The sequence below is a fragment of the Epinephelus lanceolatus genome, chromosome 14 (genome assembly GCF_041903045.1).
Source record: "Epinephelus lanceolatus isolate andai-2023 chromosome 14, ASM4190304v1, whole genome shotgun sequence".
Lineage (NCBI taxonomy): Eukaryota > Metazoa > Chordata > Actinopteri > Perciformes > Serranidae > Epinephelus > Epinephelus lanceolatus.
Window position 1 is genome coordinate 12864552 of NC_135747.1, and position 26471 is coordinate 12891022.

The 26471-nt window shown below is 40.3% G+C and overlaps 1 protein-coding gene across 1 annotated transcript in view; it reads left to right on the plus strand.

Annotated features, from left to right (window-relative positions):
• LOC117251062 (polycystin-1-like protein 2) overlaps positions 1–26471 on the plus strand; it is a 62496-nt gene that overhangs the window by 21737 nt on the left and 14288 nt on the right. The window contains 21 exon segments of the mRNA XM_078174829.1: positions 2701–2838; positions 3113–3259; positions 3365–3489; positions 4302–4422; positions 4751–4882; positions 5956–6069; positions 7241–7355; positions 7462–7709; positions 7711–7968; positions 8091–8192; positions 11036–11214; positions 11584–11730; positions 14511–14710; positions 15329–15555; positions 15813–16020; positions 17731–17962; positions 20424–20664; positions 22021–22108; positions 22213–22347; positions 22890–23075; positions 25529–25859. Of these exon segments, the coding sequence (XP_078030955.1) occupies positions 2701–2838; positions 3113–3259; positions 3365–3489; positions 4302–4422; positions 4751–4882; positions 5956–6069; positions 7241–7355; positions 7462–7709; positions 7711–7968; positions 8091–8192; positions 11036–11214; positions 11584–11730; positions 14511–14710; positions 15329–15555; positions 15813–16020; positions 17731–17962; positions 20424–20664; positions 22021–22108; positions 22213–22347; positions 22890–23075; positions 25529–25859 (3674 nt within the window).

Sequence of the window (26471 nt, forward strand, 5' to 3'; positions counted from 1 at the left end):
GATCCTGGGTATCGTCATAGGTTCGACAGACTTATACCCTCCAACACACAGAGATCGGGAATGCCTTATGTCCACAAAGAAATACAGGCAACAGAGGGAGGAGGGCTCAAACACAGACAATGAAGCAGGCGGAGAAGTTCCTGGATTTAGTGATTAAATGATGGGACATGTACTTACTGGCAAGGGTAGAAAAGTCCAAAGAGAAGTAACAGAGTCCAAAGGTGCAGGTAGGCAGAAATTCTATCTCACACAGGCTCTGCCCTCTACTGGACTCTACGGGTAATACTGTCCTTCAATCACAAGCATGCAATTGCCCACTGAAATTTACATAAATGTAGTAGGTCTATCGGGATGTGCCGACCTGAATACGTGCAGCCTGTGCTAGTAGAACAAGGGTTACAATAGTGTAGCCTTCGATTAAGGTTAGGTTCAGGTACGGGTTACAGGGTTCAAGATTCAGGTACTGTACAGGGGGCTCAAAGGCAAGGCACAATGCAACACTGAGTACGTTTACATGATAATTAGTATTTTGAGGAGCCCTGACCTGGTGTAGATCTCATTTGGGATATGATATTTGATGGTCATTAAACACCTGATTGTGTGCATACCTCGTACTGTATCCTGGTTTCTAATAATCAATGTACAGTTGTGTCTTGGTTTCTCACCATCTTAGCCACTATGTTTTGTACCAATAAACAATGTTCAGAAACCTGGCTAAGGTGCTTACATGCTACAGTATCCCGAGGGCTTTACGACAAAGGAAGTCAAACAGAGTCAGGCTTTTTTTGCCTTAGCTGGCTCAACAAACTGTAAAACCTCAGTCTGAAATAACGTCTACCACAAAAGTCGTTATCAACCTGCTCTGTTAACCCAGACTCTCTACCTCCTGTTCTGAGTGCATTGCCATAAAACAAGTCAAAACATGCGTGTTTGACTCTCAAAACTGAAACAATAAAAAGCGATACTGTTGCTTCAATTAAGGCAGGAGAGAAATGCCGGCAGAAAACTGTGAATTCAGAAGTTATTATTATTATTATTAGCATCATTATAACATGACGACTGCACATTCTACAGCTCATAAACTTTAAATATGATGCGGCAGATTTAAACATCATGTTCAAGAACTTAATTGACGTATGCTGACATTATCCTGTAATGAAGGGTACATGGAAATCAATTAAGTTTTTGGGCAAATCAAAGTGAAATGATTTTTATAGACTGAATATTTTGTGTGATGAATACCAATAGACTGATCAATTTTCTAATCACTATTCTAGTATTACCTGTAATATAGCAGCAGCATAAAACAGACTTCAGTACATCAAGATCAAGGCTTCAAACACAATTCAAGGTGGTAACGTTATGATATGGTTTGAGGAAATTATACTGCATTTCATATGCAAGTAAACACATAATGATTCATTATTTAAAGAATTATTAATGTATAATGCTATCTGCAATTTTTTTGGAAGACTTCTTTTCATGCAAGCATAGGTAAATGAAGAAGAGAACACTAAAAACACACTTGGTAGTTCAGTAAAAGCACAAACAACCTTGTCAATAAAAAGACGCATTTTTGCTCAAATTTTCTGCATCACTTGTATACAGTAGGTTCACATGGCAAAAAAAAGCTACATGATACATAGAGTCAGGGCTACTGTAACTTCATGGTTTCATTTGGTGGCATTTCTGTAACTGTAACGTTACATACATGTGGATAGAGTGCATTTATAAAATTCCCTCACCTGAGAATCTGTGTCACTCACTCACATCTGTTAAGGAGGGATGCTACTGAAAGTAGCTGTGAAAGGCACTCTTTTGCCAATTTCAAACTCGACTAGGATATTTCTGCGGCATAATTTACAATGGCGATCTAGCTAGGTTGAAAGAGAGCTATCTTCATAGAATGAAAAACTCTGCTCTAGACACAGTTGACTATGTGGCCTAAACAAGGAAAGACAGTCCAGGGCAACAGGGATCATGGCCGTGTAGAGACTGTAAATGATAGCCATTTTATGCTCATAAACGGCTGTCATGGGGCTGCCTGTAACAATTAAAGTCAATTTTCACATGAAAACCCATTTGGAAACCCATTTCCAAATAAAAACTGCCTGACTAATCTCACTTTGAATTACACCTATCTGGTTTTTATCAGATTACCGCATAATATAGCCAGGTTTCTCAAAACCATGACAATAAGGGCTTATCTAGGTTTCTGAAATCAGGGTATGATGCTCACATAAACAACCAGGATATTTCAAAAATACTGACAACTGACTGGGGTAAAGGAGCTGATAAAAGTACTGACAGTGCTTATGAGGGGAAGTGGAAACAATGGATGGAACTGAGCTGAGCAATGCAAACCCCATGACAAGCAGTGCAACCACTTATGCTGTTGAGTATTAATAAAGTAATGTATTACTTTTCAATGGGTAATGGATTAGCCTACAATTTCAATTAACTTGCCCAACAGTGATTGTAAAGGCATGTATGATAGGTTACTGTGTCTGCCCCCCTTGAGGTGTGTGGCTGACACCCCTCTTCAAGACTCAAATAAGTAGAATTCCATGAACCTAAGTACAACCTACAGAGACAGCCTGTCTTTACATGGAAGACTTTTTTTAATCTTCATTTGGTTAAAGATATTGTACAACTAAATACTACACTAATAACAAAATGTCATGGTTTTATCTGTTGAAGCTTCGTGAGAAGATGCTGGACATAATGAATAACATAGTAAAAGCAGCTCCCATCAACACTCCAGATGAAGTTCAAGCAACCACCAGAGGACTTACTGCTGTTGTCCAGAAAGGCACTGAACTCAGCACCTCTGCTCAGGTACTGTCCAGTGAATCACACTTTGTGGGAAGGAGGAAAAATCTGTCAAGTGCCGTTTTAACCATGGCTTATTGCTTTTTGTCAATGTATAGCCATTGGAAGGACAAGGTTAACTCAGTCTTGTAAGTTGTATGTGTATATGAGGCAGGATATTACTGTAAGAGGTGAGATATCAGGAGAGTGTTATCATGTCCTTGATTATACAAAATGTTACTTCTAACATAAAATCTTACAAAAGTGTCTGTAATTTTGAGCCCTGATTCCCACACTACAGGAAGAGGCTTCGTTATTGTTTGCAGCCCTCAGCTCATCCCTCCTCCACATGAACATTACCAATAGCGAAGAAAATATCAATGAAATACACACTGCAGCCAGCACCATTGTGGAAGGAATAAGCAATATCCTGCACTATTCTTCGAGTGTAAGTTGTTTAACCTTATGTCCAGTGCTGATGGTGTTTTTTCTCTAACCCTTTATAACAGAACAACTCTCTCTTGACATGAATGCTTTGTGTTATCTTTTGCAGAGGAATGTCTCTGATGCCCTTCTCCTTGCCCTGAGCAATACACAGAGTGCACTGTTAGCATTTAAAGATGTGCACCAGAGGCCAACTATCATCCAACAAGCTCATATTGGTGTGTTTGTTCATAGGTAAGTCCTTTAGCACGGTTGTCATATACAGTGGATAGACTTCTTTCAATAGTACAATTTTTTTGTAAGTACTATTAATTGCTTTGTGGTGGAGAGTTAGATGAGAAGGTAGCACTCTCATGTCTCTGTGGTAAATATAAGTCTATAGCCAGCAGCAGGTTACTGTAGCTTAGCATAATGACTGACAACAAGGGGACACAGCTAACATTGTTCTATCTGAAGGTAGCCAAAGCTCCCACCCAGCTCCTCTAACACACTGCAACTAGATAAGCTGTTACTAAGTGAGCTGTGTGGGTGCTCTTTCTCTTTGGAGAGAGCCAGGCTACCAGTTCTCCCCAGTTTCAAGTCTTAATGCTCAAATAAGCTAACCATTTGTAACATCTGTAGCTGTAGGCTACATTTACTGGACAGATATGAAGATGGCTAAGATGGGGATTATACGAGTATTTCCCTGTGCTGGGAGATTTCTAAATGATGTAAGAAATATGGGTTGCTTTGGGTTCAAATGTCGGCTATCAGTTTGTTACTGCCTTTACCAAAAAAATGTAGAGTGCGACAAAGTGCCTATATGAATGACGTGCACTTAAAATGTAGAGTAATACCTCTGGCCTGCACATCTTTTTAAATCATTTGGCTCTGTGCTGAAAACATGTAGGGGTAAGATCCCCAAAGATTGAACAGTAGTCCTAAGAACACAAGCAATCTAAAACTGAAAACAAAAAACACAACTGACTATTAACTAACCAACCAACCATTCAGCTAACTAACTAACTAACTAACTTATATGAGTCTCTTTACTTTTTGTCCCTCAGAGTGACACCTGGAAGTTTGCACACAGAGTCTATAAATATTCCCAACAGTTCCAGCCCATCATTTTCTCTCCCAAAACTACCCCCTGATGTGTTACCTTCAGATGAACCAGTGGATATAAGGGTGAGTCAGAAATGCTGATGTGTTTACCCGTATTCATGTCGATTGTTGATTTTCAGAGTCAGCACTTCAAAATGATGCATCAATTTTCTCTGGTATATTAATGCATTAATTTGTCATGTGCTTGTGGTTCATTGGTTAGTGCATTTACTTTGCTACAGATATTTTTTTATTAACTCTCAACATTACTGTTGTCTTTGTCCTCAGGACACCTTCCCTACAAATACAGAGGATGGTGTGCATGTTATATGCTATGTTTTTCTCAATTTTCTGAAGCGTCTGACCTGCTAACGGGGCTTAAACCTACTTTGCACTCTAAACATATTTACAGATGCTGAGCGTAGACAAAAACCCATTTTCCTGGAATGAAAGAGGAAACATCAGTGGCCAAATAGGTGCTCTATCCCTCACAACAACTGATGGCTCCGATATCCCTGTGGAGAACTTGAGTGAGGATGTCGAGGTCAGTGCAGCAAGTGGGGATTGTTTTACGCTGTGCTCTCCTGTTGAGAGCATGTTGACTGTGGGGACAGGTCTATACCTCCTTTTAACAAAAACAGACTTCAGATTGAACAATCAACTCAAGTGGCTTGTATGGAGTACTCTATGAAATGAAAAGGTCAGACAATGTACAGCGTACAGTACATAAGTAAGTATTTCATTAGCAGTAGCATGAACGGAGCACTTAACCTGGGGTTAGAGATGCTTGTGGCTGCAAAGACCACTGGGATAAGCTGAAGCAGATTCATAAGAGAACAGTCAATATATCAGTTAGGCTAGGTTAGGACTGCCTACTTCATTAAAAACAGACTCATTGCCCCCCCATCCACGAGGAGAGCACTCAGGTTAAAGAGGATTAGAGGAGTTGGCAGTGCATAACACGCCTGCCTTTAATGCATGAACAGAGATTCTTACTCATCCCACTTTGTATCCAGCGACCCCAGGTGTGCTGCATGCTGTCAGCTTTGAAATGCCTCAGTGACTTTTAAGGCCTCAACCTTCATTCACAAGATTAGTGTCTCAGCTGTTTACTGTTTGGGAGTCATGAGTCATTAAATTCACATGAGCAAGACCATTTGAGAACACTTCAAAGTGTGAACAGTAGAAGACAAACAGAAAGTCTATTTGTTTGTTCATGTTAGCAGTGAGGCTATGTTGTAATACTTTTACTATTAACACACATTCAAATACAAAATTTTAACTTTAAATGTTGTTTATATCATATATAATAAACTACACTACACTGTTTTCCCTTCTCCAGCTTTCAATAGAACACCAAACACAATGAAAAGACTGTAAATACCAAACCCATACAGCCATTTATATCTTATACACTATTCTAACTAATGGGACAGATGAGAAAATAGAACAATATTGTAAATGATGACCATGGAGAGCACACTCTGTTAATTGCACCGCCTGCTTGTTAAAATGTTTTATTAGATTACAATCTGCAGATGGTACAGAGAATCATTTTATATTTGTATACAGAGTTTGTTATTTGGATGTATTTCTAGCACTTTGCCTGGTCCGCAGATTCTGTTGCCAAGACCTGTTGGAGAGCAGGTGAACACCTCGGTTTTGGACCTGGGAAACTACAGCACAACCACCATAGACATTCCTGTAGCTGACAATACATTGGTGTTAAAGGTGCAGTAAGATGTTCTTACCTCCACTTCTGAGACGTGTAATCAGCACCTTAGAAAACTAATTTCACATCAGTTTTGGTTTACTTTGACACATTTATTACATTGGCTGTATTACTAGCAAAACACTTCCCATTCTTATTTCCAGGGTGTCAAATGCCAATACTTTGTCATGCCCTCAGTGTCTGACATTGATGCCAAAGGCACCCTTTAGCATGTGGGCTAACTCCAATTTAAACCCATTTGCTGCAGTATTTGAGGCTCAGAGCAACTGACTTAGTATAAAGAGCAAGAAATACTGCTTAGGGCGGGAGGAAAGGGAGGTGCGTGGGTCAAACAAAACCAGACTTTCATCCAGGAAGCTGTTTGTGTCTTGTGTGAAACCACAAGTCAATACTGTTTTGACATAATATTATGCAACTTACGTATAATTGTCTTGCACTTGCATCACTGACAAAAATAGGCACTCACATGACGTATTACCATCATGTTACATATAACCTAGTCTCTATACAGACTCTACATTGCCCTTGCAAATGAAGAGGCCATTAACCGTCAGATGACGGGGAAGGCGAAGAACGGGCCAACTTAAGAGAGACTTGCCGAAGGACTGACTAGCTGCGGCTTCCCTCCCACGTCACTGTTTACGTCACACACTGAGCTACACGTTTTGTTACTTTCTTACGCCCCCCATTGCCCCGAAAAAGGCACATTCTGTATAAACAAAATTAGGTAGGCGGCATTTTGCCACACTCCCTGATTTTGTTTTTATACTGCCAATGCTGAAAAAAGACTGATTGGGCTTTCCTGCAAATGTGCACTATTCCTATCTACAAAGGGCTATAGATATGCTAAAGGATGCAGTGTGTATTGCTATAAAATGACAAGGGGTCTGACAAAGCATTGGTATTTAATGCCCTGGATTGAGAAATGGTTGCATGGCCACCACAATTGCCAACATCATAAATTCTTCTACTATTACTGATTTGATTGTTTGTTAATTGTGCCATTTTTTTTGGTATCGTGAGTCTAAAAATTGAGGAAAATCTGAAAATGCTGGGAAAAAAATCTGGAATATAATTGCTATTCTTCTGTCTTTAAATTAAGAACTTTCTGGACGCATCAAGTTATGCACTCATCATTTTGTTGCAACTCTGTCAATATATGTTTTAAAGATGGTGCCTTCAAATGATCCTTTACCCTTCAAACTGCTCCTGGGTTATATGGCCTACCCTACTGAAACCAATTATGTTGCAATGACAGAGATGCCTCATCAGGGAGCAACACCAGGTAACAAATCCCTTTGCTTCATGGTGGAGATGGCATGTTTTTACTCTAATGCCTTTTAAATTTGATTTGATACTTATCTGAGTACTTGTGTGTATGTCTTGTACAGAGGAGAGATACACTTGGCTGCTAGACCCTAAAGATTTAAAGGGAAACACTGGAATGCACTATCTTGTAGTGAGGCCCATTGTAGGCCCAGGTATAAAATCCATCAATGCCAGTTTAACAATTACCTCGATCACTACAGCATGCAAATTTTGGAATGAGTCAAAATTGGATTGGAGCAGTTATGGATGCAGGGTAAGTGCAGTAATTCAATCTGTCTGTCAAGTGTAACATGTCTCTGAAACTTTAATGACAATAAATGTTTTTACTGTCTTCCAAGGTCGGTGTAGAAACCACACATTTAGTCACAGTGTGCCTCTGCAACCACCTCACCTTCTTCGGAAGCTCTTTCTTCGTCACTCCCAACCTTGTGGATCCATCACGCACTGCTGAGCTGTTTGCGACTTTTGCTGAGAATCCTGTGGTTGTCTGCTTTGTGGGGTCTCTCTTTGTGGCCTATCTCTTGGTGGTTGTGTGGGCACGAAGAAAAGACATTCAAGACACGGCCAAGGTACAGTATATCTTCAGTACCAGAGTATAATAAAAAAAAATAATAAAGCAACATAAAATGTAACCCCACATACAAAAAGCATCTTAAAAGAAACATGCTTTATGTTTTTGGCTGGTCGGCAGGTCAAGGTGACTGTGCTGGAGGACAATGATCCCATGGACGAGTATCGCTACCTGTTGAGTGTCAGCACTGGGCACCGGGGAGGAGCCTCCACTTCCTCTCAGGTAAATATGATATTAGTGCATAGCAAATATTTAAAGTTAGATTTGGCAGGAGCCTGCAATGAATTTGCACCACAACAAGGATTCTGCTGATATCCTTTTAAGAAGCATTACATGGACATTACATTTTAAGTAAAACAACAATACCTCGTAAGTAGGAGGTTAGGGTTAGGGATGAGTTAGTACACCTTTATCTGTATCTGTTTCTATTCAATCAACTAAATTGTCTGTATCGGGACTCGGTTCGATTGGGCGGGGAATGCCCAAAAATGTCACACCTTCATTTGGTTCAGTTCACTTTTACACTGCACTTTTTAAAGCCTGTACAACGTCACACAGTTACAACAGCTGCTCATCTGGGGGGTGGTACTGCCCGAAACAACCACTGACGAGGAAAAAAAAAAAAAGCATGAGGAAGAAAAAAAGTTTGGCTCATCGATTGGCCAGGACTGAAAACAGAAATCCAATGTGGGTAGCCACAAGCAACTGCGATATATAGTCCTCTGACCATATCTTAATAAGTGCCTGCACCTCCTCACTACTCCACGTCTGCCCACAAGACATTTTCAAACTTTTTCTCCCAGCCTGCACTGTTGGCTTTGTTTTTTTCCACCCCAAAATGCACTGTGCTCTACGTCACTTCCTCTCTTTGGTTCACTGGATAGTCCATTTGCATTTCCCACTGTAAGCGAACCACACCAGGGTCCACTTGCAAGTGAACCGAGACCCCCAGTTTTCAAGCGGACCAGGGTTTGCTTGTTTGGTCCGCACCAGACTTTGAATGAGCATTCACACCACTCCAGATGAACCAAACTATTCATGGAAGTGGACCAGGGTTCATTTAAAGTGGACCAAATAGCACCAGTGTGAATGCGTCCTTATTTAAAGGTAGGGTCTGGAGGATTTTCCAGTTGCTGTTTGTAAACACACACACAAATTTGGCCCCTCCTATCAGGCTCAACTCTCCCGGGTGTACGAAGCCCGGATGTACGGAAGAAGGCTTCACAGAAGAGGTTCAGGCAAGGCTCGCGCTGGTGCACGCTCGGACATGCTCGGACACGCTCGGGCATGGCACTTGCGCTCTCTCATTGGCTGGGGAAATCTCCGCCCCGAAGTACAATTAGAGTTAAAGGGCAGGAGCTCTGCAAACAGAGTCACCACCACACATGAGTAGAAGCCCATAGGTGATGATTAAGCAGGATTTCATTTGTATATGTTTATATTTTGTTTTGTTTGAAAATTCTCCAGATCCTACCTTTATTTAAGCCTGGGGGCACGATCAGTCTGAAAACGGAGTGCACCATTTTGCTACAGTTTATCTCAATTGCTCCAGTAGATCTTTACTTGTTATATGCACAATTTTTGTTTTCATTTCACACTTGCTTTAGCAATGCAAATGTTTCCCACATTAATAAAGCCCCTTTAAATCAGAAGTTAAGAAAATTCTCAACAGAACAATTGCCAGATTGAGCTTCAGATCATTTTTGATCACAAGAATAAGAGATTGAAAACAGCTACCCTCATGAGGATTTTCCTTCATCGCGTACAGATATTGGCACTATTATTGCAGATGAAACATGTACTTATATAAAGTACAGTATCTACACAGGATACTTGTTTCATCTGAGTATTTTGCTCAGCCCTAGCTATGGTGGTGGAGGGAGCTTTGTGTTATTAGCTACAAAGCTGTGAATGAACCAGTGATTGTGAAGCATAAACCAAACAGCTAATGGCAAAACAAGTGCAGGGTCAGATCTCTGCCTGAATAGTTTTAAATGGAGGACAGACGGCTACTCATCAAGTGATTTCATTGCTCTTAGTTCCACCTTTTAACCACAAGCCGGCTACTTCTGCTTCGACTATCAATTTGTGTTTGGTTTATGTCTGTAGTGGCACAGGCAATGGAGACCACCAGCTTGTTCTTATGCTATGTGGCCAGTGTAAATACATTTTTACAGCATCAATTAATAATGGATACATTTAGATTTTGTTTTCAACTCAGTTGGTTATTTTTACAGGGGGGAGCTTTTATCTGTGAACCTTTTAGAAGTGTTTTTACCAGCAAATCATTCAAGCTTTCTTGTTCCTTATTCAGTCTTCCGATAATCAATATTTGTTTAAGTCTAAACCAAAATTTAAAAGACTTACTTTGGTGAGTGTGTATTTGACTTTTCCTGAGAGAATATGTTAAATGTCATTGAATCAATTCTAAGAAAAAGTTCTCAAACAATGTGTTACAGTGGATTGTTTTGACATTGTCATAATTACACTGATCGGCCAAATGAAAGGCAGATATAATATTCATTTTTTGTATACATCACACAGTCTCTTGACCTTTGCAGAGTTTCATACGACTTTTAATTAAATTGCACTAAATAGCCAAAAGTGAGTGCCCCCTTTTTATGTGGATGTCCAGTCAGTGTTAATAAATGTAGTAGATTGAAGCAATAAATTCCTCAGTGCATGCTATATTGACAAGGAAAGCTGAGTTTGCAGCTGCAAGGTCTGTTGTTCTTCCTGCTGCTGCTGCTCCAACTAGCTACGTTTCCAACAGTGGTGTCTCAAAATATGAGTGCAGAGGCTGTTATGGACGATGTTTGCACTGCTGGCACGGCTCCATGAGCAGGGAAACTGGGCTTTCTTGGTCAGTATAGCATGCACTGAGGGATTTATTGCTTCAGTGGACTACATTTACCATCAGCACTAATTGGACATAGGCATAAAAGGTGGGGAATGTTCCCTTTAAGGTTTGTTGTTGTTTATTGGTCAAAGTGGAGGTTGTATACTTGTAAGTTTTTTGTTTTGGACTTTTCAGTTTTAAAATACAGACAACTGAACTATCTTAGGTGACAATCACTCTGCTGGGTGCAGAGGGAAACAGTGAACCACATCATCTGACAGATCCAAAGAAACGTGTGTTTGAGAGAGGAGCAGTGGATGTGTTCCTGCTAGCTACACCCTTCTCCCTGGGAGATCTGCAGGGCATTAGACTGTGGCACAACAACTCAGGGAGCCATCCTTCCTGGTAGGTAAATGTGTCAGAGCCATTTAGAAAAGCATCTTAAAAGTGTACTTTTCAATCCCATTAGAAGCTATTGCAATATAACATAAGCCATAGCATTTCCTCTGATGTAGTTGATATGACTTAGAACATAATGTGAGTACAATATGTTTTGGCTCACAGTTATCCATAATTACTGTTTCTTTCTTTTCTCCTTTCTTCTTTTTTTTGGTAAGAGAACACAGTCATCAAATACAATTAAGTTGTCACTTTAGTGCTCCGAACAAAACATTTTGCCACCTTGAGGTCTGTTTAGAAAACAAAACAAAACTGACTTTTGACATAAAAAAAAAAAAAGTTTTTACCTTTTTGCTTTCTTTGTGTTTTTTCCAGGTATGTAGGCAATGTCGTGGTACAGGACCTACAGACGGAACAGAAATGGCATTTTCTATGCAACTCCTGGCTGGCGATAGACTTGGGCGATTGTTCCCTCGATAAAGTTTTTCCTGTTTCGACAGAGGTGGATTTGAAGAGGTTCAGGTAAGGTGAAACCATTCAGGTATGGGTGGCAAAATTATACAGTCAAGGAAACTGCTGAAAGCCTAAAGGCTGAGTGTGAAACCCAAGCAGAATTTTTTCATCTGAATGTGAATGATAGTGCAGATTAAATGCAAATGAAATGATTTTTGCTTGAATATTGTCAAGTTTACCACAAGCCTAGGTTTTGAGTTATGGCATATTCTAAAACCAGAGGGCAGAATGTAGCTGAGTTCCTATGCTCCAACACTTGTGCATTTTGTTTCATGACAGCAGAATCAAACAAGCCAAGAGATAAGTATGTATGGTTTTTTTTAATATGGTTTTTCACAGCAGTACAAGCAAAAAGGAATGGTTAACCCAAACTGTTGTGAGATGGTTTTTTATCACAATTATTACCATGGACAAAATCTATTGATGCATAGAAAATGAATGAGGCAGATATAACATAGAGGGATGTTTCTATTCATTCTGTGCCAGATAGTCAAAAGGCAATTTAAATATGTTACAGGAAAATGCAAAATTAATAGCACTGAGTGTGCCTGAATAAATCCCTGAATAGTTACTCTCAGCTATGTAGGCCACAGCACAGTATGTCCTTCTTTTTTTTGTTACTGTTTTATTTTTGCTCCCATTTTTCAATGTACTGCCAAATTAATGGAAAAGACATCGGATGCATCTTATGGTTGTGAAATGGACATTTATGGGCAGCAGCTCTGGTAGACATTTCTGCAGTCAGCATACCAATGGCATGCTCCCTTAAAATCTGGGACATCTGAGGCATCGTGTTATCTGATGAAACTGCACATTTTAGAGTGGCCTTTTATTGCAACCATCCCAAGGCACACCTGTGCTGTAATGATGTTGTGTTAAATCAGCATCTTGATATGCCACATCTGTCAGGTAGATTGATCATCTTGGAAAATGAGAAGTGCTCATCAACACAAATTTTAACAAATTTGTGGCAAAATTTGAGAAAAATTATGTCTATTGAGTGCATGAAAAAAGTCTTACATGTTTAGCTTAAACCTATGAAAAATGGGAGCAAAACAAAAATGCTGTGTTTAAAGGGCCAGTGTGTAATATTTGGCATGGTTTATTGTCAGTCTGAATCTGAATCTGAATATTCTACCCATTAATATGTTTATACAAGTGTATGATCGCTATAAAATAAAATTCGTTTGGCTTTCGTAGCCTCATAATTATGCTTTTATATATATATATATATATATATATATATATATATATATATAGCAAGGGCCTTGATTTAGAGAGATCGCCATCTTGCGCCGCCATGTATGTATGGCAGACCGAGCGGACAATCCAGCCAGCCAGAGAACGCGTTTCGCGTGTATAAATGAACCAACGAAGACAGCGGAAGGAAGGAAGAAGGAGGAGGAAACAGCAGAGTGTTAGTAGTTCGTCGATAGAGAGTAGTGAAAAGTTTTTTTAGTTATAAAGTTTGCGAATGGACCACACTTACCACGCAACAGGAGAGAACGAACCCGAACCGTCATCTGCGAGGGAAAGAAGACACAGCTTCACTCCTTGTGATGCACTCTCTGCGGTGCTTTTCCTCCTGGTGATATATCTCCCCAACGATGGTAGCAGTAGCACCGAATCCCATTCTGTGCATTCAGCCTCTCTTCTCACCCGCTCAGCATCAAACACATGGAGTTCCTCATCTGTATGCTCCGGCTCAAACAGGTATGGCTCTGGGTCTGTGTCCACTACAAGAAACTCTTCAAAATCGCGTTCAAAGTCGTCCATTGCAGCTACTATAGTCCGGAGATATTGCTAGGCTAAATAAACAGCTGAGCACTGTTTACCGGCTACGCTGTCAGTCAGTGTGCGGACTGGAGACTGGTGGAGCAGAGAGGGGAGGGGGGTCCCCACTTAGAATGGTAAACGAGTATGTGTGTAAAGTCAGAGTTTGGGACGGAGTGGAGTGTTACTGGAGTTTCTGGAGTGCTCAAATAAACGGGCCTTTTTCCCGAGCGCTCCTCTGGTCTCCTGCTCGTGAGGGATTCATTACAATATCGTAACATGGTTTAGATTTCTAAATAAACATTCACCTCGTCGCTAGATAGACCTACTCCTGAAAAACTCGTGCGCAAGGCTTTTTGTCCCTACGAGGCCACCGTCATTTACCCGACAGGAGGGGTGAGTGACTGAGCCCTGCAATCTAGAATTTGACCACTGATGTCACTGTTTCCAACGGTTTTCAACCCATTTTACACACTGGCCCTTTAAAGTTGTGTTCAGATTTCTAATTCCAACTTTCACCTGAGAGAGCGGTGTTCACGTCCTGTAAGATTCTAAAGCCAAACCCTGTCTTTTTTCCGAAACCTAACCACATATTTTTGTTGCCGAAATGTTACCACGTGTTTGTTGTTGAAGGGAAAAAAAAGTCAATTTTCGGTGTTGTACCAAAGTAGTGCATTTATTTTGAAAGAGACTGTATGTAAACGGTAAATTTTCTGTGAAAACGGACGTGTATTTTGAAAGAAGACAATGCATGTAACAAGCAGAACTTGGCACGGTGTCCCAGAGCGCCAACAACCAACACACTCAGGGTACCTCACATGTCGTATGTGGTCGTGGAAAGTTCATGACCAAACGCCAATATGTGACGAGGTTGGAGTGAGCATGTGTTGGATTATGCAGCGATGAAATGATGAGAGTTTAAAAAAAAAAAAAACTAATGCTAAATGATCACTAATTGGTAGTTCATGGAGTTTGTAAAATGTTTTTATTTCCCAATGTACCATGTTTTTTTCCAGTAACTTGTTCTTCATGAAGACTTCAAAGGATTTCAGTGACGGACACCTCTGGTACTCTGTGATCAGTCGACCACCGAGTAGCACCTTCACTTGTGTTCAGAGAGTTTCCTGTTGCTTCAGCCTGCTGCTCTGTACCATGCTGACCAGCATCATGTTTTATGGCATCCCAACAGATCCCTCTGAGCAGACCATGGATCTGGGTATAACACATTTTATTAATGAAAAAAAAAAGAAAAAAAAAATGTGCTGGCAGTTTTCAGAACTCTAGAGTTCAGCTACAAGGAGTTTAAATTGGTTATGAAACAGTCTCAGTGTAATACTATAATGACTCTGTATGACCTCCCTGGTAAAGTTTCAAAGTGAGTCATATATTAGCCAGCCCAAAGGAAGCAGGAGAGGAAATTTCTTAGAGATTTATTTTTCAGATGTGGTGATATTTTTTGGTAATAAGTGACACTGAGGCAGGGTCAGCAAAGAGAAAAAGAAAAGAAGAACAAAAAAGGGAATGAGATAGAGTGCAGGGGAAAACACAGGTCAAATTTGGTCACTCATTCAACATATGAGTAGTTTAAAAAAGATTCATAATCAATCCTGAATTGGTCCTCCTCCTCCTGGACAAAGTCCTTAATCTGTCTATATTATTTATGAAATAAATTGTGAGATGTGGTATAACATCAAGTTATGAAAAAGGTCCTTGTAGTTGCTTTAGACAAAATATGCATTCATGAATTTGCAGATGACATAATCCTTTATAAAATGCTGTGGACATTCTGTACAGTGTCTTTCATCTCTCTCTCTCTCATCCTCTGTATTTTCAGGTCACTTTGAGTTTAGCTGGCAACAGTTCATGATTGGAGTTCAGAGTTCTCTCATCATGTTTCCTGTGAATATCCTTATTGTCAGCATCTTCAGAAACACTTGTCCTCGGGAGAAGTCTTGTTGCAAGCACAAAACAGAAAAACCAGATACTATGGAGCAGACTTCCTGCTCACAGGCTAACACCAACGACATGAATGTCAGTGTCACTTTAGACTCTGTCATTAAGGTAGGTGCTTCATGTTTTTCATGTGATAGGTAACTATTTACAATGTTTGCCATAGACATTTAGGGGCTGCTGAATCAGTAGCATTCAAATTATATAATAATAAATTTTCTATGGCCACGTACATGTTCAAAAAGCAATGGATATGCAAATACTTATTTTTGAATGAATAAAGTGTATTTTACAAATGCATATATAGTATGTAATTTTATATATATAAAAAAAAACCCACCACAGTATTTGAACATTTTCTCTCTCAGGATATCACAAGAATCGCTCATTCACTGTCTAAGACTGTAAAAAGCAATGTACCATGCACAGAGTTCAAGTTTGGGCCTGGACAACAAGTGGATATCAATGCTGTCCTTTCTGTGGTGGAGGATTTCATCAAACAGAATAACAAAACCAGCGACACCACCCAGACCAAAACTCAGAGCTTCTGCAACCCCGTTCAGCCTCAGCTGCCAGGTGTGTACCTGCTGTGGATGGTGGATACTGTGACATTTGAGATAATGCTGTCTTAATTTTGTAGAGTGCTCTTTATAGCATGAGCTGATGTGGATGTAAGAGAGTGCTTAAGCCCTGTCCGCTTCCCCAGCTAATGTCTGCTCTACTCAGCTAAACCTGATTAAACTTGATAGCTTTCACAGATTTCTTTCAATAGTCCTTTTAAGAAGCTTGACACTGAGGGTTTCTGCCCACAGTCTCAGCTACAGTATAAACACACGCTGGTAAATTCAGTTCTTTTCAGTTCACTTAATATCATTTCTTCGAAGTGCTTGACTATTCAAAAGTATTTTGCCTGCAGCAAACCTGATTATTTATCTTTACTGATAAAATTTCATATAAATGCAAAGATAATGTATGTGCTTGCCTCATGTCTTCTTCTATGAAATGTAACGCACTGGGGGCAGAACTTGAAAAGTGATGCTTTGTTCTCAAATTTTACAAAAGAAAAAGAAGGCGAAATGTTTGCCCACTGTGACTTTGTGAAAATCTGAATTAATACCTGGGCATTCAATTGTGCATAAGTAGGAGTATACTGACTTTATTAGGCTTGCGTAAAATTTGGGAACAACAAAACCAAAAAGTGATTATATTATCAGCATGAAAAAAGGAGGTGCACAAATTTGTCTTCCCAGGACAGAAGCACATGTATTTTTAGCTTCAAATATGCACAGAAAATCCCATTGTGTTTCAGTTTTTTGGAATAAGACATGAACGGACTTTGTAGCCTGACATTGCCAGACAAGTTCGCAAATGTGAAGTATTCCAGACTCTCTTATTTCATTTTTGATTTCCAGGGGGCGTTATCAATGGGCATAGACCAAAATGCTTCTTAACACAATCAAATAGATCTACAACAAATTAGAGCAAGGAAACATGACATAGCACTGAGCAACAGATAAATGTAAATCAACTACATCATGCAGAGATGAGCTGTGATGGTGTAGCATTAGTATGTGTTTTGACTTACTTCACTAAAATATTTGAATCAACAGGACAGGCCTTAACTGTTTTAGATTGACTTCTTCATCGTCAAAAATGCCTCAGCAGTGCTCCTCTTTACAATCATTGTCACAACCACACCACGTATTAGATAAACGGTTGTGACTGGCCCGTCAGAGTTGCTGGCAATATGTCCAAAGGTGAGGGGTGCCAGATGCTGCTGCCAGAGCAGATAAAACACTTTCTCGCAGATTTGTCTGGCTCCAAGGCAACTGATTTCACACCCTAAGTATTAGGGGTAATACAATTCACTGTGTGTTCAGACAGAGTGAAACTGCATACAAAGTCGATGGAAAGACATGATAGGACACAAATATGCGTCTGAGTGAGCTGAAAGGCTTTGACTTGCATGACATTTTCCGCACATATCTCAGGGCTTATTAAGTCTGCTGTGTAATAGTACGGTGACCAAAGAAAAAAGTATAGACATTGAAGGGGTATAACAAAGACACCTGGAAGTTTCTAGTAAGTTCGGAAACTTTCAGAGGATGAGCTGAACACAAACACACAGGCTGCATCTGTTGCTAATTTGAAGGTATGCTGCCAGGCAAAGACTTTACTTTACTCTCTGTCTGACCACAACCCTATGCAACATGTGCCTACATTCTTACATACACAAATAATGAGGTAGACACAGTTTACTAAGTCTGAAATCTTATACATTTTTAGAGGCCAGTGCAAGTATGCATCCTGGGTCAACAGTAGAGGGGATTCAAAAGAAGAGCAACAAAACCCAGTATCTTTACCGGCAGCTGTGTCACATTGACAAAGAGCTGAGCCTGCTGGGACCCTCCGGCTTCCCCACCCAACACAGCTACAGCCAGGCTCTGCAGCAGGTCCAGGGCATGAAGGGCTCTCTTGAAGATCAACTCTTCACATTTAGCTGTGCCAACCCAGATGAGCTCACCCAGAGCAAGTACAGAAGTCACTCATTTAAAAGACCACAGTGGTGGATTTGCATGTGTTATCTACAAGCTGTGTATCTATTTTCCATTTCCAAGATGAGCCGAAGCCTTATAAGTTGCTTGAAAGACTTTAATGTTAAGTATTAATTGCCTTTATGTTTATTTGTCTTTGTTATTCTGTAAATGTTATTTATCACACAGGCGCTGTTGCTTATGGCAACCACTTTGAAAACTGTTTTTGGTTGTGCTTTCAAGGACACTTTGACCTCCAACACAAGGAAGCAGCTATTGTTAAGCATTGTGTTTATGGTTTATGGTCCTTGCCCACAAGTGTAATACCATTTTGACATCCACAGAACTTTGTCAGGAGTCTTTAAATGTATCACACATTTTCCAAGTCACCGCAAATTGGTTTTCTTTGTGTGCTGAAATGAACGGAATCCAACTGAAAATTGGGCGGTTTGGAAAACAGCTGGCGTCAATGTTAAAAGAATAGTTCAGTGTTTTGCAAAATAGGCTTATTCACTATGAGAAACTGGGCTATATTAGATATGAAGAGGCAGGAGATGGTTAATTTGTTTGTTACGATCCCTAAAAGCTAATGGTTCAGCTTCAGCTAGTTTTCCTGGGGTCTGACCATAGACTGTTTTTTTTTTTTTTTAAAAAAAAGAGAAGTAGCTATAGTCACGTCACCATTTGGTTTGTGGACTGCTGTTTTGAAGCCTTGAGTACGGCATTTCAGCTGTCGCCATCTTCGTTAGTTTCATATGTTGAATGCTGAAATAAGCTATAGAGACCAAAATTGTTTTTTGTACCAGGCTGTAAACATGTTTGTTTCTGCTGTAGTGTTGGGCATTTTAACATGGAGGTCTATGGGGATTGACAGCCTTAGCCAGCCTCAAGTGGTCATTCAGTTAATGCAGTTTTTGGCACCTCCATGTTGGTTTCATTTTTCAGCCCCATAGGTTGCCACTTGGATCAGACACATAAATCCCATTATATCCATTATATACATTCAAACAACACATTACATACAAAGAATCCATGATCCAATCATTAGACACTACAAACAAATGAAAAACAAAGCAAAACATAAATCCTTAGCTCAAGACTAGAAGCAGAGGAAGACAAATAGCCTCGCTTTGTGTAATTTTGAAAAATTACACCAGGGCCTCTGCCAACGAAGTGCTTCGAAGCGCAGCGCACCGAAATTCTCGCGCGAGCCCATTCACATCAGACGTGCATTTCTCCATGCCGGTCGACAAGCGCTTCTGCTCCCAGCTGTTGTCTCCGTCACATTTGGGGCTGTTTTCCATCATGGGTATCTCTCTCTGTTTGCGTGTGTGTGCCCCAGCCCTCTCTGTCTCTGTCTCTCTCATGTGTGTTAGTGGTTGTGAGTGTGTGTGTGTGTGTGTGTGTGTGTGTGTGTTCATCTCTCTCGCGCTCTGTTTAGATACCACTGACTAATATGTATATAAATACATATATACATTGCATTTGTCAAACGGGGTGTTTTATTTTGAAATTTGTTTTATTCTGAAAATTGACCAGATGCTGTTGTTGTTCCTTTGTTTGACTTCCTGCCCGGCTTGACACTTTCACTCCCGGCTCACACAGAAAATAGACCAGACGCCGAAACGTTCACTGCAGCGCCGGCGCGGCCGGTGTGGATGACACAATCGGTTAACATAGGCGCCGAAAGGAAACTGGCTTCGCTTCAAGACGCTTCAAGGCTATTCGCAGCGCTTCCGTGTCCAGTGTGGCCCTAGGGTTAGCCTGCCAACGCCTCTATTCCTTGTTTGTTTAATTGGTACACAAACAAGACATTTAATAGCCATGAGTTGTGGTTCATGAGGTTTGTGTGCTGTAACTGTGACCAGCGAGCTCATGGTCTCAGGTCACTGAGTCCTGCAGCTATTCACCATGAAGTTGTTGCAGTGTAAAAACCCCTGTAAACACTCTGTAAGACCAGAACATGTCCTTTTCACTTTGTTTTTGTTATGATTGAAGGTGGAAGGCGAATTTTGTTACCTTTGGATAGATGCGGACTCTCTGTGTCCCCCTATTTCCAGTCTTTATGCCAAACTAAGCTAACCAGCTGTAGCTTCATATTGAGCATACAAGCATAAAAGTGGTATTGATGTTTTCAGCCAAGTCACAACAAATGAACCTATTTTCAAAAATGTTTTAACTATTCACTACGAAATACACAGTTTGTGGATAATGGGCCAAAAATTACAAATTAAATGAACAGCTTAGTATTATATCAGTTACTTTATATAGTTCACACATGCAACTTTATAGTCTAATAATGACTGAAGTAAATGTTTTGGAGCTGAAATACAGGAAAATGTCCTTTGTAAAATTCAGTTTGCATGTAGTTTAAAATAATAATACTCAAGTGAAGTGCCTTCTAAAGAGAGTTGAATGGTATTCTTTCACTGCTCTCACTTGCAGGTTGAGTCCTGCAGATAGCACGGATGGTGACGGCAGTCAGAAGAAAAGGGTGTGCTGTCATGGAGGGCTACCCTGGTGGTTTATTTTTGTCGGCTGGCTGCTAGTGATCGCAAGCAGTGTTGTATCAGGATATTTCACAATGCTTTATGGGTTGAAATTTGGGAAGGAACGCTCTGTGAGCTGGTTGGTGTCCATGATCATCTCCTTTTTTCAGAGTATCCTCGTCATTCAGCCATTGAAGGTGAGGAAAAGATTCTTTCCTCTCTTCATAAAGAACTATATACCTCTGTGGTAGCTCTGTATTTCCAATCCGATTCATTGTACATGTTTGAGAAAGCTTAACATCATAGTGTAAGGCCCAATTCCAATCCGGCCCCTAAAGACTCAAGCCCTAAACCCTCACTGACTTAACTGACGTCAGCTGTAAGTGATTGAGTGTGAGAGTCTGAAAGGGCTCCGGATGCTACAAATAGGAATGGGACAGAACTTATCCTCCTCTCTACAAAATGTTGTTAACACTGGCGGCTCTGGGCGTGATCATTTATCAGTTATTGTCAGCATATATTCCACACACAAAGAATATATATCTATATATATCTATAGATAGATAGATAGATAGATAGATAGATCTATCTATTTATCTATCTATCTATATATTCTTTGTGTGTGGAATATAACCACTGGTATTCCTCTGACTTCATGTGTGTTTATGTACCATCTTAAATCCTTGTTAATGTAATGTTTCATTGTTTATCTATCTGTTTTTTTGCTCTCCTTCCATAACGTTAATATTTGCATATCTGCCGACCGTGTTACTTCCGGTGTTCCGAGGGCAACCCCTGTATTTGATGTCACAACGCTATGAACTGTGGGTAATTTCCTTACCGTAAGTCCGCATCGATGCTGACCTACGGTAAGGGGGCATAAAGGGCTCACTCACTGACTCACTGACTTGACGATTTGACAATGGGACAGCCCTCACACACTCACGCACTTCACATGAACGCGCCTCTAAGTCAATGAGTCTGTAAGGGATCGGATTGGAATTGGGCCCAAGGGTCCTGTGTGTAGGATTCTGGGGATATATTGGTAGAAATGGAATATAATATAATAAGTATGTTTTCTACAGAGATCACCATGTTGCACCACCATGTTTCTACAGAAGCCCACAATGGACAAATCAAACACTAGGGCTATTTGCATTTTCGTGCTTTCGCATCATCCACTATAGTTAGCAGCCACTCCGCAGCAAACCGAACAGCATCAGAAAAACACTGCTTTATTCAGTATTTTTTTTAACCGGTTTGCCAAGTCCCTTTGTTTTGAAGAGGAAAAGACCTCTGCAGATAATATGGCCCCCAGTAAAAACCTCCTGAACCCTTGGATCTTAGGTTATCAGAGAAAAAAGGTGAGCACACCTTAGCAGGTACTGGGCTAGCAGCCAAGTTTCAGCTGGTTGCAATCTGCAGTCCTTACTTTTTAGATGCCACAAAATCCTACACACTGCTCCTTTAAACTTTCCTACAGATGTCAATATTTATACTGTATTTATTCTCTTTAGAAAGAACACTTGTATTAACTTATCCTTTTACCACAGGTGCTTTTACTTGCAGTCTTCTTTGCTCTTGTAATAAAGAAAGTTGATGAAGAAGATTTTGAAAATATGGAGTTTGACAGAAATCTAGGTAAAAGATAAAACTTCTAAATACTCTTCGCTGGTCTCAGATTTTGACTTGGTTATCATCAAAAAATGTGCAGGTGTTACAAAAATATTACACTTTACCCACAGGTGAACGTAAGGAACAACAAATGGTCAGAAAGAACAGTAATCTCTATAAGCCTCCGCCTCCTGCAGACGTTGAGAAAATGAGAAGAAACAAGATAATGGAACAGAAAGCCTTTGCCCTCCTTAAGGAGATTTTGAGTAAGTAGAAACACAGTTTTATGGCAATAAGTGAATGGATATGAATCATTTTTTTTATGCGATGCAGTTAAATAGCCTGTCATTCACAGGATTCAGTATGCAATTTTTATATAGAGAGAGAATCCACATGCTATTTTAACTTTCCCATTACAACTCTAATTATCCACCATTATTATCTATTCTGCCAATGATTGATTTTCATAGGGCAGGAAGCCTTTTTCACAGCAGACAATTTGACACATTACAGTAAGAAAAGCACAGCTGTAAATATTAAAATAAATGATGACTGAATATCATTTAGCTGCCTCAGTTCCAGAGTCCTGGTGTTGTGCATGCTGCTTAACTGTCACTCTTGTTATTGTGTGCTTATTATGCACTGTTCTTCAGCAGTAAAATCGCAGCTGGTAAATTATATTTTTTTTAAAAAATTGTTTATTCAAAAATTGCAGCATCTGCTTTATATTAATATTAATTGACTCTGACACCCAGCTCTGTTTTTGCATGGTGAATTTAGAGAACTCTAATGTGCCCATTTGTTGCAGCCTACATGGGGTTTATGTGGATGTTGCTGCTGATGGCGTATGGCCAGAGAGATCCCAATGCTTTTTTCCTGAACCAGCACATCCGGAACAGCTTCAGTAGAGGGATCTCAGACAGCATGAGTCTTGGAGAAGTGTTCACTTGGGCTAATACATCACTACTGAGCAACCTTTTTGGAGTTTATCCAGGTAAATATATATAACACCTCATGCAGATGAGAAAGAAGTGATCAGACCCTGCTGTTTGTTGTCCTAGTAACCAAATGATTTTGTGTCAGAGCTGTAAAGAAAGGTTTACAGCTCTGTTATGGCTGTGCTTTTCTGAATTCTTATATTACACATTTAGTTATTTAATAATTTATACTGCCTCCTGTCAAAGCATTCTATTTCCTTTTCCTTTTGTAGGACCGTGATTGTCTTGTGCCAAAACTGTTTTGGTGTGAAAGCTGTTTAAAACCTTGCTTTTCGGAAAAACAGACTTCTCGCTTTCATGCTGTGGATTCAAACAAACAACTCCACCACTGGGGAGCAAAATGCTTTCTTGTCACAAGATAATTGCTGGGTTTTATACAGTCCTTCATGCCAGAGGGAACTGTTAAGAGGTGCCAGGTGATTCTCATGATCCCAACTTCTCACTGGATAACTCTGTCTTTAAAAGCACTGCAGCTGTATTTGCACCCACACATATTAATTCATGCCTATTGCTGGCGTAACTGTACCAAATGGGTAGAAACACACCAAAGACAATAAGTTGTTTTGACACAATGCTAGTGTCATTTATTTAGTTTTTTTTTTATTGTGACTGCTGGGATTGTGGTATGTCCGAACGGTTCACTCATTACCGTTTGTAACTGAATGTTTTCAATATGTTAATCATTTTGCAGCTTTGAATGCTGAAACCACACAGACACCTTATATATTAAGCCTGATTTTTGCCTTAATTGGTAACCCTTTGCTGATTTTAGGATTGGGTCACATTTCTGCCAGATTGGTTGTCATTGGCTGTTTGACAACATCTGATTGATTTCCTTTCCTTCCTTTCTTTAGTTTGATAACACTGGAGTATTCACAAGTGCTACATCGCAGGCAACTGGACTTGCTTGCGTTTCTTGAAGACATTTCACCTCTCATCCAAAAAGCTTCTTCAATTCTAGATGACGCAAGCTTTAAACTCTGTGTGGGTATGAACCCTTACAGTGTTGTTGAAGTCACATGTGAGCTCTAGGTTTCAGAGTCGTTAAGGTCATATGTTGTTGACCCACCTGGACATCATGTGTGTTGTTAGGATAAGATGAGACCAGGTGTGAATCGATGTGAAGTCATCTGGGGAGGGATCCTAAGGCTGCATTGCAGGTGGGTGATAAGTGATGGCGTAGGCCACCTCCTCGGTTCAACGATAGTTGTTCCGGTTTGACGAAGATGGCTTCTTTCACATCTGGCTTTCTTGGCTTCGTTCAGTAGGCGACTTCACTTCCATTCGCACCTGGTCCCATCTCACATGATGGCCGGGTGGGTCAACGACTTACGTGACGTTAACGACTCTGAAACCTAGAGCTCACATGTGACCTCAGCGACTCTGTAAGGGTTCACATTCACAGGAAGTTTAAAGCCTGCAACTCCGCACCAGTCATTTAGAACTGAAGAAGCTTCTTGGATGAGAGGCGAAACGTCTTCAGGAAACTCAAGCAAGTCCAGTTGCCTACGATTTTGCTCTTAAGATTACCATGACCTGGATGACTGAGAATCTTCACCGACAACACTGGAGTAGTATTTACCATGTTGTGGATGTAACTGTAGACCATATTGTCTGCATCTTCAAACCATCGGGAGCTCTGTATTTTTTTCTTTCCGTCAATTACAATTGCACAAAGCAGCCTTTCTTTCTTTTTTGTTAACATTGGACAACATCTTGTTTGAACAAATTTTATTTGAAAACTGACCAGGGATTAGTGTGAGCACAAACAACTTGGCCACTTAATTAATCCGTACAGGATTATAGCCAAACACAAACTGAATAAAATGTGTTGTATGAGATAACAAAATTAACATACAGGATAATAAATAATAACATAATAACCCAATGGTAATAATTAAAAAAATACCATTGGGTTAGAACATCAGCTCATTGGTACTGGGAAAGTTAGCCCTGTATTGTGCAAGTGCTATTGCAAGTGCTATATTGACCCAGACTGACCCGGTGATTTTTTTTTTTTTATGTGTTCTGAAAGGCAATCATCCACACTACTAAGTTACAATCACAAGTGACAAGTGTTTGTTTAGTCTTTTTTTCTTTAAAGACTAATTTTTGGAGCTTTTTTTTGGCCTTTATTTGACAGGACAGTCTTAGTGGGAAAGGGGGAAAGAGAGGGGATGACCTGCGGCCACTGCGGCATGGACATGGGTTGCCTGTTCTAACAGATAAGCTTCTTGGTACCCCAAAAGAGATAGTTTTGAATATAGTGCATACAATGGCAAGCAGAGTCTTGTGCAGAACAATTCTCTGGGTGAAACACCCCTAAAAAGATCTTTGGCTCAGACCCAGTAAACTGACCAAAGTGTTAAATGTGTGACAAATGGCAACCACACACCTAAAGTAATTTTCATTCAGCACTGCAAATTAACTGCAAAAAGCTGTGTTTCAGGATTTATCACAGATGGAAACTCCAAGCTAGTGGGTAATGCCCGTCTTCGTCAGTTGAGAGTGCAGAAGGACTCCTGTAAGACTGCAGACTCCATGCTCCAGTTTGTGCCAGACTGTCACGCTCCATATTCATGGGAGGCAGAAGACATGGGCTCCTATGACCCTGGCTGGAACCATACTGTAAGGGATAATATCTCTGTGAGCACTTCCAGCCCTTGGACGTACCAGACGCAGGCTCAGCTCAGGGCTCATCCTCTCTGGGGTAAAATGGTGCTCTACAGGGGAGGTGGCTTTGTAGCAGAGCTTGGTCCAGATTCACAAAATGCAAGCAGGTACGTCCATTATCAAACTGGAATGCATCAGTTTGAGAACTAAAGGTATTTTTTGTAAACCAAACCAGTGTATGTTGCAACCACTAACACTGCATCAGCACTGCTAGTTACAAGCTAACAAACAAACAAACAAACAACATAAACAAATGAAAGATTCTAACTACACTTACCATTCTGATATGCCTGCTAGTCACCGATTTTGGTGCACAGCAGACTTCTCATCTGAGCTAGGTCAGACCGAGGCTCCAACATATATGGCTGAATCTCTCCAGTATTTCCTCTAACACTAACGCTAGCTTTCTTGATGCTCACTGCTCTGTCATCGATCAAACTAGCATAGTCATGCGTACCGGACCTATCTCCTCACTTTGTTTTAGCACCTTGCTAGTACTTGAGAAAGTGAAACCTACCGCAAACAGCAGTGGTGGGCAGGGCATGAGCAAAGCCAGAGCCAGAATTTCTTAGAGAGGGAGAAAAGATCCTTATTTCCAGACCCTTTTCAGAATTGTATGTTTTATTTTTCATGCAGGAAAACCATGTTAAATCAAATCAAATCAAATCAAAGCAGTGTATTTTCATATACTTTAAAATATGTCTGGATGAGGACTTTAA